An 18,298-nucleotide genomic window follows, 5' to 3' on the forward strand; every position below is an offset into this window, starting at 1 on the left:
GAGGAATTTAGGCACAAATTAAGTTTAGAGGTTGGAAGTCTCTGGTTCTGCAGTAAAATCTTGCTTCTGTCCCTTTCTTTGAAGTAAGAAATAACAGCACACTGGACCTGAACTGCTCCAAATCCCTCTGAACATACTGTACAGTACATCAGTGGCAGAGATCTATTGCATAGGCTCACTCGCACGATACTAACTTGCAACAAACTGCTAAAAACATGTTCTCAGTGTTGTACATCATTTCATTCAATCATTGGAGACGGAGAGGAGAAACTCACAAGCAGCAACATAACCATCCTCATACCCAGAATGCAACACTCTTCGAGTAAGAGGCTGTGGACAGCTTTATTGTTTTTTAAATATTTGCAAAATATATATTTTATACTAAAGCTAACACTTACAGCAGCTTTAAAGTTTAAAATAAAAGGTTGTTTTTTGTGTGCCTCACAGTTTAGCTCCTTTTCATGACACATTAAAGTGCACTCAAGTCTCATTTCCACTTCAAGAACATTCCCCAATGCACTAGGAACCTTCGGAGGAACTCGTGTTACCACCCCAGGGACTGAGGTCTAAATTAAGTTCTGGGGACATTAATTTATCCCCCAAATAAAGCTTGCTGGAGCAGTAGTACTTTTCAAAACTAAAGTAAACTCAGGTGGGTGGGAGTGCAATATTTCTGATTGACTGCAGAATTTTATTTCAGCCATCACTTTAAAAAATCTACAGCCTCAAACCAATTTTTGTTTTGTTTATTGTGGGACACATTAACATGGAGTTACAGAGGAGGTTGTTAATCATATGTAAGTGAACTAATTTGCACGATCTTTGCAGGTCTTCAGACTGCAGTGACAATAACGAGCTGAAGGAACCTTTCAGCTCCCTGAGAACTCGTTGCTGGGACTAAAAGTTCTGGGTACTTCAAGTGGAAATACATCTTTACTTGACCTTTGACCTTATAACCGCTAAGCAATTCGCTGGTACTATGATGTGCAAAATATATATCCTGTGATCTGCAGCCTGTAATCTAAACTTTTTGGCTTGTGAATTACTGAATTATTTTAAGTCTTCAGGTTCCTAAATGAACAATATGAATTGTGCCCACCACGCATAGACAAATGCTTGCTACAGATTAACAAGGGGTCTAAAGCTTTTGTCACAAGTCAAAAAGTTTGCCAGCATGATTTCTTTGCTTCCTGCGTCAAAAAAACTCCAAACGTGACTCATTCATGGTGATGATCCGGGCTGACTTTGAGAAGCCATTGGCTCAAAACGAGATGTGACGCACGTTTGGATGCGGCACAGTGACCATGGTTAGTTACTGGGTAAAGGGAAGGGGTTTACACATTCATTGTGTATGTGTGTGCGTCTGCCTCAGTGCCAACAGGGGAAGCTGCAGGCGTGGGGGGTGGGGTGCCCCAGAAATTGGCAATTGCCCCTCACCCTTCCCCCCACTGTTGGGCACCCACATGGACAGTGACAGACTAGAAGCGGAGGAGGGAGGAGGAAGGTGGAGAGATGCCAGCATGTCTTCCCCCTTGGCGCTGAGATGATCCTCACGGCGTACCCACTGCACCCTCTTTGTGCACATCCATTTAAACGCTATCAGTTGAAAACAGATCCTGGATTAGCGCCGCTCTCGGGGTGAGTGTGCATTTCCCCTATATAGTCCATCGGAAAAATAACTCCACCCCCTTCAACACTGATCCATACATCCCGCCATGTCTCCATACGTGTCTAGACTGGAAGTTTCCCAGTAACCCTTAGTGGTACAGACCTCTCCTTTCCCCCGAGGCTGAGCTGATTAACAGTAATAGGAAACAACAATGCATGATAATGTGAATTATAATGGACCAATGGAGGCGGCCTTTGGCCCCCCGCGCTCCATATGAGGGTCGTGGTGTAGTAATGGTGCACATGGGCCCTGCAGGGACAGGCCAGACAAAGACAAAAGCACAGCAGACTGTAGGTCCATGTAAGTGGAAAGGACATGGGACGCCTGGAGGGGGTGTATATAGGTCCTCCACATGGTCCACACACACAGATGAGGGAATCTGTTTATTTTGAACTGTAAATACACTCATGCCTGCCAGTGTACACACACATTAGTACAATGAGGTCACCCTGTAGCTCCAGCTTTCATATTGTTACGCTTTTAAAAAATGAATGGCACTCAACCTAAAAACACAGCATTTTCTGGTTTCTGAAAAGTTGATATTTCAGAGATTATGTGATTTTTACTCAAGAGCAGCCAAGTGTGGTCGCAGTGTTTTGTTTTTGCAGCAGCAACAGCCGCAGCAGTTATTGGCCTCCCGCCTCCTCTCTGCTCCCTCACCTCCTTTCGATGGCCAGCTGTTGTTCAGCCATCTTCCCCGTCTTCCCTCTTCTCTGGGGCACTTCCAACCAGACGGTGGTCAGATTGAAGCAGCAAGGAGGGAAGTGAGTTTTTAAACCCCAGAGATGCACAGTGTGGTGAATCTAAAAAGACTACGAGACACACACACACTGGCTCTGTGTTTGGAGGTCTTATCCTAGGTGACTCCCAACGTGTCTCACTCAGGAGGGGTGAGGAGGTCAGGCTATTTACTCTGCAGAGGATCCCTGTCTGTGTCTGGTCCACACACACACAAAGTGAAACAGACAGAGAGAGACAGAATTTGTCCCCTTTCACCTCATTTATCACTCGACAAATTGGACTCAGTCTCCCTTGCAGTGTGTGGTGTCTGCTTATAAGGAGCTGTAAGAGACGGAGCTGACAGCTATCCGATATTAATGAGACTCATCCAGCTCCTTCACCCTCTGTTTTCTTGCTCCGCTTCTCTTTGCCATTTTCATTTCTCTCAGCATTTCTTTCATTCTCCCGTTGATGGATAACAAGTGTCAGAGTTTGTGGCTGATGATGAAAACTGTGATGAAACCAAAGACCCAGTGGAAAAATTGAGTCGTGTATTAATTACTGTGCTTTGTTGTCTTCTATAGGACTGTCTGAAAAAGGGCTCTTACAGCTTTGGCAGTGTGTAAATAATAATGTGGACAGAGAAAACCTCATGACTTGGCTAGCAGAGTCGCACTTTCTATATTTATACACTTTACATGTTTATGACCTGACTTTCATAGCTAGGCTGCGAAGCCAGTGACAGCAATTCAAGATGGTTTTTTCAACATTTGTAAGTGTGACACGACTTGATATTTTTAAGGAGACCTCAAGACAATATCCAGCCGTGTTTGTGGCACCAAGAAACAGGTATTTTAAGCCCAAAACATGATCCTGTTATAACCCTAACCATGTTTTGTTTGTGCCTGAAACTAACCAGACCATAAGTACAGTGTTGTCACAACATAAAATAAAAGAATTAAACCTAAAGAAACATTAAGTGGCAACATAATGAAATGAAAAACGTGGCTGCTTTTGGAGGGATGAGTGCGACTGACATTGTTGACAGTGCAAGTCTGGCTGCTGCTGGAGGTGGATGGACCGTCAGAGTGTTTGGACTGGACCATTTTGGAAAGGGAAGGGCTTTTGTACAGAATTCCATCTGCAACATCAACCTTTCTTTCGAACCCTGACCTGTGGTCTGGGTAGAAGTGCGGGGCTGTGGGTTGATGTTGGGCTACCTCAGGCCGCTCCCCACTGCTGCAAAGACCCGCCTACAGCTGTCCCACTGTCAGAAGACCTCGTCTCCTGACAGATGTCCATTATTTGGAAGCTGGACTGAACACTGCAAGACAGTGAATCCAAATACATATTCAGTCAGTAAGATAGATAAGATACATGTTTGATGGAAAGGAATCTTCTGCCCCCAGAAACAAAAGCACAAGGGTGGGACATTATGGAGAACAGAAACTCATAAAACCTTAAAAACAGAATGATATGACAGTATTGACTTACTGGGAGCTGAGAGGGCGCATGCTGGCGGTGTGGCACATGCTGGTGAACGGATGCTCCATCACCTGACAGGGTGTAAACTGCTGGGCGGTATCAAGCTGAAGTTTCCCCTTCACCATCTCCACAAACATCAGCAGATCAGTCATTTCTGCAGTTTTATCTGCAGGGTTCTCAGGGTTGAGAACACAGTGTTATTGTTAGTAATGATATTCAGAGTACAGTGAAAATATTTGACAGTCTGTTTGAAATGTAAGAACGAGATGAACATTTAAACCCAGCAGGTGGCAAAAACATTATTATTAAAGACAATGACGCACAGACAGAAGTGACGGGGAAGTGGTCGGTACCTTGAGTTTCCAGAGACGGGGATAGTCAGGGTCGATGACTCTCTGAAAAAACATGGGAGCCTTGGACCCAGAAGTGAGCAGGTGGTCCAGTGGCTGACCCTGAGTATCTCTGATGTACCTCATCTGAAAATATAACACAACACCAAATCAAACTGGGAGTCCAGGTTGAGGACTTTTAAAGCAAACTGAGTCAGTGAATGCAGTCAGTGAAGGTGGTTGGTGGATGCAACTTCCTACAGAACAGAAAGACTTGAATAAGCAATAATACTTCACTTATATTTGAATTAAAAAACAGCTCTCTTATAAGACATCTGCATTGAGTACTGACTGTCAACTCATGTCCAACCACTGATTCAGATAAACATGTACAGTGAATATCTGTATTGTGTTAAAGGCCTCCAATTTATCACAGTGATCGATTTTAAAGTTTAACATGATTATGACTCATTAACCTGAGATTTACCTGAGAAACCTGAGAATTACCAGCTGAAGTAAATCAGGTTGGAGGAAATATTGTGACATGCTCCTGTATGGCAGCATTCCCTGCACATACAAACTGTTCTTGAATACTGATGTGAAATAGCAGTGATGCTGTGAGTTCAGGTTTAAGTCTTGTAGTGGAGATTTGAAGTTCAGCACCAAGGTGACCTCTGGCTGCTCTTGTTCAGTGTCAGCATTCATTTTGAACAGCTGTTTCTGGAAGAAGGCTCTTTGGTCTGTTGAGACCATGGTGGAGCTTTTTGGCCATCACAACTAGACTATGTTTGGCAGCCAGTCACCACAAACACACCATCCCCACTGTGAAGCATGGTGGTAATGGCAGCATCATGCTGTAGGGATGCTTCTCAGCAGCAGGACCTGGAATGCTTGTAAAGGTGGAGGGTAAAATGAATGCAGCAAAACATAGAGAAATCCTGGAGGACAACCTGACTCAGTCTGCAAGAGATCTACGACTTGGGAGAAGAAGATTTATTTTCCAGCAAGACAATGACCCGAAGCATACAGCGAAAGCTACTCAGAAATGGTTTAAAGACAACAAGGTGAATGTTGTGGACCTCAGTCCAACATAGAATTTGAGGCTGGACTTGAAAAGGGCTGTCCACACTTGATCCCCATGCAACCTGACAGCTTGAGCAGTTTTGCAGAAGAATGGAGTAAAATTGCAGCGTCCAGATGTGCAAGCCTGATAGAGACCTATCCACAAAGACTCAGCACTGTGATTGAGGCCAAAGGTGCATCTACTCTATGCTGACTTGAAGGAGGCGAATACTTTTGCAAGCACTTATTTTACATTGGCATTACTTTGTAGAAATCTGTTTTCATTTCGGGGTGAATACTTTTTATAGGCACTGTATTTGGTGAAGATAAAGCATGTATCTAAAAAATGATGTTGCTGCGGGATCCAGAGTCTAGCAGACAAACACCTATGTCAGGAAGAAACACTCCCTCAGTGGATGTCCGCTCCTCATCACAGACACTTCACGCCTCGGCCAAAATGTGAGTGAGTCTCTCCCCTCTGGCAGGCGCTACAGGCCGCTTTGGGCCAAAGCAAGCAGACGCAAGAAGTGTTTCCTCCCAAAGGACATCACACTCATAAACAGCTAACTCAGCTATGTGAATGTCTCACTATAGTGTCAGCACAATACCCAACAATTACTGGGCAATTACTATTGTTATATCTGTGTGTATGTAGGGTATTTACATACTGTGCTGTACATACTGCCGCGTCAACATTAAATTTACTCTCCCACTCTAAATTCATACACTATTTATTCAGATGCTCTTTGTAGCCCTGCACTTTTAGTACAAACACTGACCAACCACAACACAACCTTCTCCATAAACATCACCTGTAAACACCCCCATCACCTCTGTTTGGTTATCTGTTCACTATTTTGACCATTTTACTTTTAATTTATTGTACATACAGGTTACTTATCTTTTTTAAAGGTGCAATATGTAAGATTTGAGAGTAACTACTAACTGCTGCTAACTGTAGCTGCCCTTAACTAGTTAGCTCAGTGAGCGGTGCAGTTAGCGTTCTGGACTAGGAGCTAAGAGTGGTTTATTATACAAGGAGGCTGAGGCTTTAGTATATCTCTGCAATACAATATACAAACGTCTTTGACACAATATCAACATTACATTTACACTTACATAATGCAAGTTTATTTATTTATTTTTATTTGTATTCTTAAATCTTACATACTGCACCTTTTAAACCATTTGTAGAGTTTTTGGCTCAAACGTGTGAACACAGGAGTATGTTGATAGGGGGAGGAGAGACCTGAGCTACTGACCAAACACTCCATAACAGTGATAACTGTTGGAATATAGAGCTATTTAACACTAAAACATAATAAAATAAAACTTACAGCTGCTTTAAGTATATTACATATGTGTAATTTTCCATTTAATTTTAAGTGTCACATTCAGTGCAAAGTTTTCTATTATGTTGAATCGGTGTGAATAAATGAAATAACAGACTGAATTAAAAAACAAAATGCAAAATTAGATATAAACATATGTGTATTCACTTATAACATATACTTCTACTTAAACATAATGTGTTTATTATTTAAAAAAATGTATACATACTAATGCATTTCAAGTTGGTTATTGTGTCTCCTGTAATAAATCTTACATCTAGTTATTTAATTAATACACACTGACTCAACATGTAAAAACTTTGGATTAAACCTGACCCTTTACACTGAACTTTTGTAATAAAATTATATGGAAAATCTACATGCAATTAAAATACTTAAAAGTAAATGTTTTAGGGAAATAATTTTTGAGTGTATAGTTCCTAAAAATTACATTAAACTACACTAATCAATGCTGAACAGACAATCTGAATCTATGGTAGTACAATATATTATATCATATTCTATTGTGTATAAGTATTATCAGTAGTCACTGACAAACCTGACAAACAGCTCTGGCTCCACCTGATGGACAGTTTAGGAAAATGCACCTTTTTGCTTCTGACAGTTTTCATGTTCTACACCACCAAATAAAAAGAAAACATCACATTTCTACAGCTACCAAATATTTTTACATTTTGCATTTTTTAAGTATTGGATTTCTTTCCAGATGAACATGGAAGGTAATCTATTTCAATAAAATTGAACATTTTAATTAGATTACAAAATTACTGAATGTAAATAAAAATATAAATTATGTTTTCAGACACTTTCATTAAAGGAAAAGCTTTTACTGTAGAGCACAGTTGTGTTTATTTATGACTTAATCACTGAGGGCAGAGAGTTTCTCCCAGGTATTTTTTGAGTGCTGTTACATTGACGGTGAGCCTCCAACATCACCAGAGTGTCCCGTACCATGCAGGTGTGACAAATCTAAACTACATGACTAACAACAGGGACAGCAGTGGTCACTACACACTGGCTCTGTGCTGTACTGAGCAGACCAATCATTTTCAGTAAATTCCTGTAATGTAAACACCTTTTTCCCATGAAAAGGAACCAAACCATACTGTGACAAACGTTCATATGTAAATATCAATCGATGTTTATTAAAACATTTAAATACGTTGACTTTTACACTGTTTCATTTCATTCATTCTTCAGCACCAATTTTCCAGAAAAAAAAAAAAAAAAAGTTGAAGAAACTGAAAGACACATTAATCTACACACAAAAGAATACAAACGGCACAATGTAACACAATCATGAGCATAATTAAGAATATTGTCCTGTTTCTCTGGCAAAAAAAAAAAAGATCTTCCTTGACTCCTGTAACTTTTAGTCTCTGTTTCATGTCACAAAAATATCAGGGGGAAAAAACAAGTGTTGAAGGAAAAAATACAAATCAGTATCTGTATTTTGTGGAATAATCCTTTGGAGACACCACCAGACCTCTTCCTTTTCTGGCTCCTCGGTACACTGTTTCAACAATGTCTATCATCTCCTGCTTGTCCTCCATTGTCCAGTTGATCTTGTTGTTGTTACCGGTGCCCAAATCAATCATGATGTGTTTGTTCCTGAAAAACACAGATGACGATGTGTAGTTCGGACATAGTTCTGCAGTTCTTCAACAACAACACACAGGAAGGCTGTATACTGTATGAGAAGGTCCTCATGCAGCATTATTAAAATAAAGTTACAACAATCATCATTAAAGTAATATTTATATTGAGATTTTGAAATGCAAACAGTGGGGTTCCTTACCTGAAGAAGAACATGACAGTGCAGGGATCGTACAACTCGTACATCTTGTTGAAGTCAGGCACTTCGGTTATGTCCACCAGGTAAATGACAGCAAAATTCTTTACCTGTCAGGACATATTAAGTTAGAAAATGTATGCAAACTTAAACCACAACTGTCGGGCTGCAACTAACAATAAGTTGTCAATTATTTTCTTAAATCGATTAACTGTTTGGTCTATAAAATGACAGAAAATTGCAACAATTACCCCATCTATAAAAAGGCAATGGCGGATATTAACAAAGTATAACTCCCAGTGGAATTTTAATAGTACAGGTGTATTGGTGATTCTCTGCATCAGTAGCTTTTAGAACACTGACTAAAGCCTGTGATCAATATAATATCTATTTTGTATCCCCACTGAAAGGCACCAAGACCACTGACTGGAAGGATGGCTGAGATTAACAGTCATTCTCAGATCTATACACTCAAACTACATGTAATCCTCAGTTGTGTATAATTTCGGAAGAACCGAAATGTGCGGTTTCATTCTGAATTAAAAACACCTTGGTTTGGTTCCATTACTGTTTACCCCCTAAAGACAGGGGACACTGTGCACTTGAGTGTTTCACTAACAAACACAATGTTCTCTCTGGTCTCTCTATGTAAAGCTATTATGCATTTGAACAGCAGACCAGCAGGTGGTGCTATTGAGCATGTTTAGCTAGCAGGGGATAGCTACCAATGCTAATGTGACAACAAACAAGGTTTAAAGACTGGATCGAACAAAACTCAAACCTTCTCAGCGATGCTGTAGAGAACTTCATCCATTTTCATGCATGTTGGGTCCCAGTCGTGACCGAAGCGGATCACGAGGACTCGGTCCTCCTCAGACAGGATGGCTTGGTCGACCTGCCAGCCATTATGGAGATGCGGTAGCATGTACGACATCTTGACTGTAAGTTGACGATTCCCAAGCTGGAAAACGACACATTTGACTTTAGCTTCACATGACTTGATAGGCACTTGATTTCAGGTTTAGTTAACATCCAGAAAATCAAGATTCTCTTTAAAGTTTGGGTAAGAACATGGGCTTAGCCTGCTAGCTAGCGAGCTAACAGTGGCAAAGTCTAGAAGGGAACAGAACGAAACTTTACAAGATAGGAATTAGAAGAACTTGTGAGTAACCACTTACCTTAAAATACAAGCGGATATGTATGTAATATCACAATAAATGCTTCTCGTCGTAAAAACGCAGCTTTTTAAATCAAATATATGAAGCAGAACTCCGCTAGTTGCTGCTGTGTACCTTTTCGGTACGTTGACGTCCTTTTTCTGCTTTACGTACGACGTCATCAAACCAGCGACACCGCAGACGCAACTTGTTTGCGTCACGTGGAAACACACATTTGTTGTAATTTTCATGACAGCCTACCTCGATCTCTTTAAAATTTCTTTCTATGCCTTTGGTGCAATTGAAACACTCAATTTAAATACATTTTTAAAAATACATTAATGGTTCAACATTTAGGCTAAGGAGGACTCTTCAAAACATAGGCCGAATCAATCAATCAAGTCATATAAAGGAGATAAAATAGGTGAACACAACATACACCGTGAATTAAAATGTTATAATGTTTAATTAGTAATGTTATTGGATATTTTAATGCCCCTATATAGGCTACAGTCTTTAAGGAAACTGAGAAGATTCTTGATTTGACAACAATCAAACCAAAAACCTCTTACTGAACATTCTTGCTTCACAAAATCAAGACCATCTTTATATTATTTTTGGCTGATACATTGGTATGAAGGTGGATTGATTTGATTTTGACTTATGTAAGGTCAATTTTTAAATTTCCAACATTTCTCAAATGAGTGTAACAGCCTTTACAAAATGGTCATAATACACATATTAGCCAAACGAGCCCCTTTAGTGAAGAGAACTCTCTTTTACACCTGTCTAACCGGTGTTGTCTCAAACTGGATCAAACATGCAATAATGTGATATGTGAAATATAATACATTTCAGATGATAACAGTTGCCACCCTTTCCTGGAGACAGTCTTTCAGTTTTGGGTTGTTTTGGTTTTTTTGTTTTCACCATATATAGTCAAAGAAATACAGAGGTATTGTCCCTGCAACATCTGAAGTAAACTGTAAGCTGACATTTCCTCAGAAAGTTCATTTTGCAACCAACAGAAAGAACACTCGATCCATGCCCCTGCATGCCCACATGTAGAGACACATTACTTCACTCCCTTCTCTTGGCTGATAAAACTCTGGGGATCAGCTGCCTTGTTTTAGGACTGTAAAAGTGGGAATTCTTTGATAGATGGCCATTCGTGTGTGCCTTGTTGGGAAGTTTCACATCCAAACTGTGTAAATTATACACACACACACACACACACACATATTTCGTTCTATATTTGTATGACCACATTTCCCTTTCTCATCTTCCTTTTGTCTCTGGCCATAATACAATAAAATAATAAACATGCTGGGGTGAGAATTATTCTCATCATATATAGATAAGTAGATAAATGAAGCTTTTACATTAAAATAGTAAATGGTCTGTATGCAGTAAAGAGACAAGACAAAACATTTATTGTTGTGCAATTCATTACAGTACAAACAGAACGTACAATGAACAAAGGTTCAAAGGTTATAGGAAACTTTTCCAGTCTATGACATAGCAGCATATTATGGCACTCCTTAGAAAGAGCATGAATCATCATTAGATATGTCTGAGCCTATCTTTAACTCCACCACTAAACTACACAATCACATTACTGTGGTTCTGGATGGCCAGGTGATTAGCAAAGTCAGACTATTTCACGTTAGACTATTTGGTCTATGACACATGATTGTTTAACAACAACAACGATAGCCAATTTCGCAACAAAAGTAAGATCTATTTTCCTAACTACCATCAACACTGTAATCATCCCTTAAAGCTGATATAATTTTGTATGGCTGTTTTTACATTTCACAACATCAGCCTTCAGTTTTCTGCACTTAAATCTCTGCTGAAAAGAAATGTTAGTCTCCCACCGTGTTGGTTATACAAGTCCTCGGCTAGGAAACCACACCCTGTTCAGCAAAACAGTTCAGAACAGATTCCAGGTTGCACAAACCCACTTCAGGCCAGCAGGTGGCACAAGGAACTTTCACATATATTTTTCTGGAGACAAAATGACTCCACCAGTGGTTCTTTGAACATCCCACGACGTCTAGAGAAACATATCCACAGTACATCAATATTCCATGAGGCAATGTGAAAAAATCCTGTACACAATAATGTCTTACAATCCCTGAGGAGCACTGATGCTCGGCTGGAACAGACAGTGTTGGGATGAGGCACAGGTACAGTAGACTGAAACTGTACTCCTGCAGCTCCTAGTCCGCGGGATGCTCCGGACACGAGCGATTCACTTCAAACCACTCGTCTATACACCTGAAACAGGAAGAGGGGGACGAGGGAGAAGTTTTGGCTTGTGTTTGAGGGAAGTTGAACACTGAGCTGAATCACATTGAGCTCTATTAATAACAATAAATATTTCAATGTGTATTTCAATAAATATAAGGCTAGCTTAGCCTAGCAAGAAGACTGGAAATAGGGAAACAGCTAGCTTGGTTTTGTCCATAGGTAACAAGACCCACCGACCAGCACCTCTAAATTTAACTAATTAACATGTTATATCTTTCTTATATCGTTTAATTTGTGCAGGAGGTTATGTGCTGTGGCTTTATTTGTTGGGTGCATAGGCTAGCTGTTTCCCAGTATTTTTATGTAGGAAACTACCATATGTGTTCTACTTGTCGTCAGTCATCAAATGTTTTCACAATCAGTGTTAGAGTCTGAATATTGATTGAAACACGAGAAGTCAGATGTTACATCTGCCCCCATATGCAGGGGAAATTGTAACAACACACCTTCCCATAAATACCTAGGACCACAATAAACTCCCAACAATATAAATATAGTTAAATCAATTTAACATCCATTAAAAAATAATCTCATCTGCTGAAGTCTAAAGTTTAAAATCTTGGCAGCTTGAAGCAATTTCAGCTGCTACAACTGCCCTTTGTTACGATTGCCCCCAGTCTCCCCTACTCTTGCCAAGACAGTAAATAAGCCACTATATCAAAATGTCGAACTGTTCCTTCAAAACATTCATCAGAATGTATCAATCTTTAAAAAAGTGCATTTCAGGTTGCCTCTGGAAGTCGAGAATATTCTGTATGCATGTGTGTGTTAGTTACCCTTTATGGTAGATGCAGAGGCAGGGCAGTCTGGCGATGGTGTCTCCCTGCTCCAGCTCTTCTAAACAGATGGCACATTCCCCCGAGTCTCTGGACAGGATGTCCTCTGAGAAAGACAATACAGACAGAGGCGAACTGAGAAAAGAGCTGCCTCGCACACCAAATCATGCATCAGATGTTCAGTTCAGTCCAGTCACTGAATCCTGCTTAACCATCTGTTTAACCTTTGGTACCTGAATACCTGCTGTCAGCTGCACCCAAGTGACAACTCTTATTCCTAGACTGTGTTTGAAGTCTGATGATCTGTTTTATTAAGTGTCTGATGAGATGAACCTGAAATCAGATCATGGTTGAAGTTTCCTCTTATGTTTACCTGCATATCGAGCCGCGACAGGTCCTAGTGTCAATACCCGAGGCTAGGGAGCAACTGGAGCTGCTTGTTTTCATGCTCATATGTAAAAATTAATCCTGCAGAAGAGGTACGATAGTCATTCAAATGTAGTTTAAAACTTTTTTGCATGAGCTAGATGAAGAATGAAGTGATGACTTTATAAGTTTTTGCACATGTGTACGTCTGTGATAAGCTAAGACACACCGTGCACTAAGTGAGCTGCATATGTGCTGTATATTTATCAGCAACATGCACGCCACTGTGGGTGTGTGCCAGCTGAAAACTGAGCGTGCACGTATTGCAACTATTAAAGATGAGGAGCGATCTGTTCTCGTGTGCGTCAAGCCTGGGATGTCTGCAGGAAGCGTGTGAAATGACAACTGTATGTCTATAGACGGCATGTGTTTGCCTTTCCTGTGTGTGCACATGTAGGCCTGTGCACACTACACAGGTGCTCACACACAGATAGTCCTCACTCACATGCGTGGCTGTATAAATGTGCAGCCATGTTACTTAGCTGTATTTGCTTTGATCCTCTCAGGCTTCACTGTACTGTATGACCCCCAGTGCAGGTGCATTGCTGTGATAATGAGTTCTTAGTCTGTCTCAGAATAATTTCATGCAAGACTTCACACATTAATTCAGTATCATCCTCTTCATGATCCAGGTGCAGAAACAAAACGCCATCAAATTTGTATCGAGGAAGGAGACAGACGCAGTGCTGGGATGTTATTAAGTTGTTGTTGTGCAGCATTTATATCTAATTTTGGGGTTCTTGTACTTGATTACTTCCTATGCTACCTTATACTTTAACTCCATTACATTTATCTAGCAGCTATAGTTAACATTTACCTGGTAGATTAAGATTTTTTTTAAAAAGCCAATGTGATCGAGTTTAACATGACGCTTTGTAAATGATCAAACTATGTAACTAACACAGAACCACTTACACCATTAGTTCCACCTATTTTACACATTATAGTGGTCTTAGGGAGTATTAATGCATATGTGAAAAAAGAAGTATAAAGCCTTCTGTGGCTCCAGAGGAAGCTGCATGTAATCTGATAAATTGCCTCGAATGATGCCACTCATTGGCAACATTGCATTGTGGGTAATGTAGGCACCCAGTTATGAAAAGGAAGAAGAATGTGTGAATGTGTGTTTTTTTTTTAAAGTCCATAACGAGTCCAAACAGTGTTGAAGGTCATACTGATAACACTTTTATGTAGACAAATATTTTTTTTTTTTTAAATGCAACATCTACCGAGCTTGTAGAAAGGTGCAGAGTACCATCAATTTTCCTTGAGAACACTATTAAAGAACCCCAACATTAATTAGTGATAGCAACGTTAAGATTTGCTAGCTAGCACGGGGGAAATTAAATGCCACTTTAAGTGGCTGAATGTTATCAATAACACCTATAAAGGTGTGCAATGCTAGACCAGTGGACAGCTTACTTAAAACATAGCACCTACATTACCCAGAATCCAACTTAGCCACTGAGTGACATCACTGAAGGCAATTTGACAGATTACATGCAGCTTCTTCTGGAGCCACAAAAGGCTTTATACTACTTTTTTCACATAAGCAGAAGTACTCCCCAAGACATGTAAAGTTACCCTTTAAGTAAAAGATCTTAATATTGGTCGCCTGGTGTCAGCCTTATGCACCAGCACTGTCACAGTTCAGTTTCACGTCTTCTTTTGTGAGTAAAACTGAGTACTGACAGATATGCATGGTAGCTGTCGCCACAGACTGATACCAAGTCCAACTTCAACAATCCCCCCCCCCCAATGCCTTACTGTTGTAGGTGAGGCGCATTTTGCTGAAACACTTGAGCAGGTGCTTCTCTATTTCGTCCGATGCCATAAACTTGGAGCAAAGAGGACAGTGGAGGCCTGGGAGGACAAAAACAAAAAGATAAGAACATGAGGACCCAGATGTGCCAACGTCTCTCTCATAACTTTTTATTGATATGTACACAGAATAGGGCGTGGGACCGTTCGCATGAGTTTGACCTCGCACAGGCCTACATAACCTCACACCTGCATGCACTTGCTAACTCTCTGTCTGCTGTAAACAATCAGTTACAATCTGCCTACCTAATCATTGCTCATTACAAACTAACTGCAAACACATCCTAAACCCGAGACCCCTTCATATTTATGCTGCGCTTTATGAATTAAATAAGTCATTTATTAATCCATAATTTGACCCACTTACACATGGCCTCCAGATCCTGCACGTCTTGTCAGCCGCACAAAGATTAATAGGCCAGGTTCTGCTTGACCTGAGATAAGCTAACCACCTGTTTAACATTAAAACACCGCTGGCAAGAAAATGACGACAGATGCATCATAACTAATTATCTCTGTGTCTGGTGTGAACCTTATGTTTGTGTCATGGGTTTGTAAGAGAGGAGAGGAAATACGACAAGCCCTAAGATACGGTGTTGGCCTGCAGAATCATCATTACATGGATCTAGTGAGCAAAGGTTGTTGATGTGGTTATAAATGATTATACTTCCTCATATGGGAAATTGCCTTTGCCCATAATTAGAAGGAGGGGAGATCAGAATTTAGCTATATTTTTATTGACCATGTCAGGACAGATGAGGAAATTGGTTTATGTGTCATTTCCAAGAACTCCAGCAGCAATAAAGATTCAGGAAACACTATAAAACGTTGGATCTTTTGTTTGGGGGCTTTTTCTTTTCCAGAGAACTCCATAATAGTAATGTGTATATTAGTTTTCATTTCTGGTCTGGAGATAACACACCAGTTAAGAAGCAGCTAGATTTGCGGATTCAGGAAGTTTGTGTGCATGTGTGTGTGTGTGTGTGTGTATGTCAGGCAAAGTGTAACCAGCAGGAAGCTCTTATCTGCTGACCTACATAATGCACTCTTCCCTCTCAGCCAGAGTGAAAAACAAGCCAGTTTTGCAAGACAGAGGAGAGGCAAAACAAGACAGATGGCAGTACAGTACAGTACAGCGCAGTACAGGAGAACCACCTGTGGCTACGAAAAAAGAGCAGAAGTGCTGCACAAAGGGCTCAGTCATCATTACCACCTTATGTGCCGGGTATCACATGTCAAATGGAAAAATACTAATCAACTTTGACAGCAACTGTAATGTATATGTCTTATGACATCATGTAGGAGTATCATAAACACATGGCGCCCGACTGTACTTGAACTAAACTCATACTGAGTGTCATAAACACAGTGTTAACACCAGAACTATTACAGTTATGACATATGAGATTACAAAATGGCCCCTGGGTGAGATAATGACAATATACAGTGTACTGAGAACAATAGAGATTGATTAAAACAGCACCATGTGTCACTTCTCACCAGCCTACTGAGAACAAAGACATGGTGTACTTCAGGAACATTAAGGAAATCAGGAGATTTAAAAGTATCAAGACTTGTTTTTAACACACTATGCATGTGACAGATGTTTTATGAAGTAATAACTCAGGTGCAGTCTTACCTCCCAACAGGTGAGGGGACAGGTGGGCCGGCAGGGACCCAATCAGCAACCTGTGGCCCTCAGGAGGCAGCTCGACCTCGTCACCATCCGTGCCATCCAGGCTCTGATTGAGTACGTGTGACCCGGACCTGCCGCCGGCCGGTATACTCAGCCCGGAGCTGGTCGGCCCTCCACCAGTGTACCTGATCCGGGGGCCATCAGGTCCGTTGGTGTACCTGAACCCCGCAACCCTCTCCCCTCCGCTGGAGTTTCCAGATGGGAGATCGGAGCTGGAATAAGCTCGAGTTCTGCCATCAAATACCGGGCTGCTCTGTTTGGCCCCCATGGTGTCTCACTGCTTACCTCCTCAGGTTCTGCGTGCGCTTTAAAGTTTTTTTTAGCCACGACACATGGTCACAGTGAGTTCTGAGGAACTGACACAAACAAAGGAAATGAAGCCTGACACACGAGCAACAATAAAGGCGAGCTGATCCAACATCTTAAAGTTTCATGGTGCGCCCTGTGCGTAAAGTGCGCACTCACTGACGCATAACTTAATTTCCAAATGGTCGTTTTTTTTTCTTTCTTGGCAGAGCCCTTCCCTTTTTTTTTTTCAACAATAGAAAAATAAAGCAGATCAGATCTCTCCAGTCTTAAGCCTTCAGTTCCTTCACATCAGATGAGGACATTAGCGCAAGAGCTGACCGACGGCCCACCTGGTTCAAGTTTGTTTTTGTGCTCAACTCTAGCCGTCTGGAAAGAAAAATAAAAGCAGGGATTGCCCTCCTCCCCCCTGTGAGGCAGCGCCGTCAAACTGCCCAAAGTTCACCGGGACAGGATAGTTTCGCCTTCAAAGTAAAAGCGGCCAACTTGCGCTCATAATTGTCTTTGTTTGCCATTAAACCTGTTAAACCACATCCTGCCTTTGCAGGTCACTCTGCAGGATGGAAAGTAATTAAGTGATTGTACACAAACTGTACTTGAGTCCATTTTTGGGGGGGAACTTGGGTGTTTTTATTTGACTATTTATACTTCATATATACTTCATAGCCCACTACTCCACTACAGTTGAGAGGGGAATGTAGTTTTACTCTACTACATTTATTATTCCCTTTATTACTACTGGTTACTTTTCATATTAAGATTTTAGGCTTCATATAAAACACATTATCAGCTAATAAAGTATGATGCTGTGCTTCCGTGTCACTGCACCGACAATAACAATCCAACAATCAGTGGTGGAGCAACTGTTCAGACCATTAGCTTCAGTAATACTGCTCTGTAGAAATACACATAAAAGTCCTACAATTTTAATTAAGTAGAAGTGCATAAGTATGAGCAGTAAAATGAAGCCTACTTAGAGTATTAAAAGTAAAAGTACTACAGAAAAATGTGTGGCTGTTAAGTGGATGGTTTACTTGGATGTAAATAATCCTTGGTATGTGCTTATGCCTATAGGTAAATACTAAAACTTGGTTCAAACTTTGCTGTGTATTGAGGGTTGTCTGACGAGTCTCACCAAAAGTGGAACAATATAATCGGTCAGATCATGCTAATGAAATTCAATTTAAAGCCTCGTGCTTGTAGACTATTCTAAGACAATTTCTAAGGTCTTTGGCCTCTATTCAGGGCTCCAGGGTGCAACTGTTTTGGTATCACATGCGTCCAATAATCAGTTAAGTGTCTGATATTCAGTTGTCAGACTAAAAAAAATGTATAAAGCTATTTTTGTTACTGAAATTTGGTGTTTTGTGATATATATGAAGAAAAAACAT

General features: G+C 40.7%; 2 protein-coding genes across 2 annotated transcripts; both read right to left on the minus strand.

Annotated features, from left to right (window-relative positions):
* Nucleotides 1-7,734: 7,734 nt before the first annotated feature.
* txnl4a (thioredoxin-like 4A) lies at nucleotides 7,735-9,729 on the minus strand. Its single transcript, XM_073463171.1, has 4 exons — nucleotides 9,588-9,729; nucleotides 9,191-9,370; nucleotides 8,416-8,519; nucleotides 7,735-8,228 (listed from the first exon to the last, which is right to left on the minus strand). The coding sequence occupies exons 2-4, from the start codon at nucleotides 9,341-9,343 to the stop codon at nucleotides 8,057-8,059; spliced, it is 429 nt and encodes a 142-aa protein (XP_073319272.1). The 5' UTR covers nucleotides 9,344-9,370; nucleotides 9,588-9,729; the 3' UTR covers nucleotides 7,735-8,056.
* Nucleotides 9,730-10,971: 1,242 nt separating this feature from the next.
* LOC140993680 (E3 ubiquitin-protein ligase znrf2-like) lies at nucleotides 10,972-17,268 on the minus strand. The gene is made up of 4 exons (XM_073463189.1): nucleotides 16,545-17,268; nucleotides 14,852-14,947; nucleotides 12,659-12,764; nucleotides 10,972-11,849 (listed from the first exon to the last, which is right to left on the minus strand). The coding sequence occupies exons 1-4, from the start codon at nucleotides 16,867-16,869 to the stop codon at nucleotides 11,792-11,794; spliced, it is 585 nt and encodes a 194-aa protein (XP_073319290.1). The 5' UTR covers nucleotides 16,870-17,268; the 3' UTR covers nucleotides 10,972-11,791.
* Between the last annotated feature and the right edge of the window lie 1,030 nt (nucleotides 17,269-18,298).

The sequence above is a fragment of the Pagrus major genome, chromosome 3 (genome assembly GCF_040436345.1).
Source record: "Pagrus major chromosome 3, Pma_NU_1.0".
NCBI classification, from domain to species: Eukaryota; Metazoa; Chordata; class Actinopteri; order Spariformes; family Sparidae; genus Pagrus; species Pagrus major.

What these genes read in the sequence shown, in the direction of transcription:
- LOC140993680 (XM_073463189.1), bottom strand. Translation starts at nt 16,869, where the DNA reads ATGGGGGCCAAACAGAGCAGCCCGGTATTTGATGGCAGAACTCGAGCT. An exon ending in GTCCCCTCACCTGTTGGGAG is followed by an intron (nt 14,948 to 16,544) that starts GTAAGACTGCAC and finishes TTGTCCTCCCAG; the next exon opens with GCCTCCACTGTCCTCTTTGC. An exon ending in AATGCGCCTCACCTACAACA is followed by an intron (nt 12,765 to 14,851) that starts GTAAGGCATTGG and finishes TGTCTTTCTCAG; the next exon opens with AGGACATCCTGTCCAGAGAC.
- txnl4a (XM_073463171.1), bottom strand. Translation starts at nt 9,343, where the DNA reads ATGTCGTACATGCTACCGCATCTCCATAATGGCTGGCAGGTCGACCAA. An exon ending in TCTACAGCATCGCTGAGAAG is followed by an intron (nt 8,520 to 9,190) that starts GTTTGAGTTTTG and finishes ATGTCCTGACAG; the next exon opens with GTAAAGAATTTTGCTGTCAT. An exon ending in ACTGTCATGTTCTTCTTCAG is followed by an intron (nt 8,229 to 8,415) that starts GTAAGGAACCCC and finishes TGTGTTTTTCAG; the next exon opens with GAACAAACACATCATGATTG.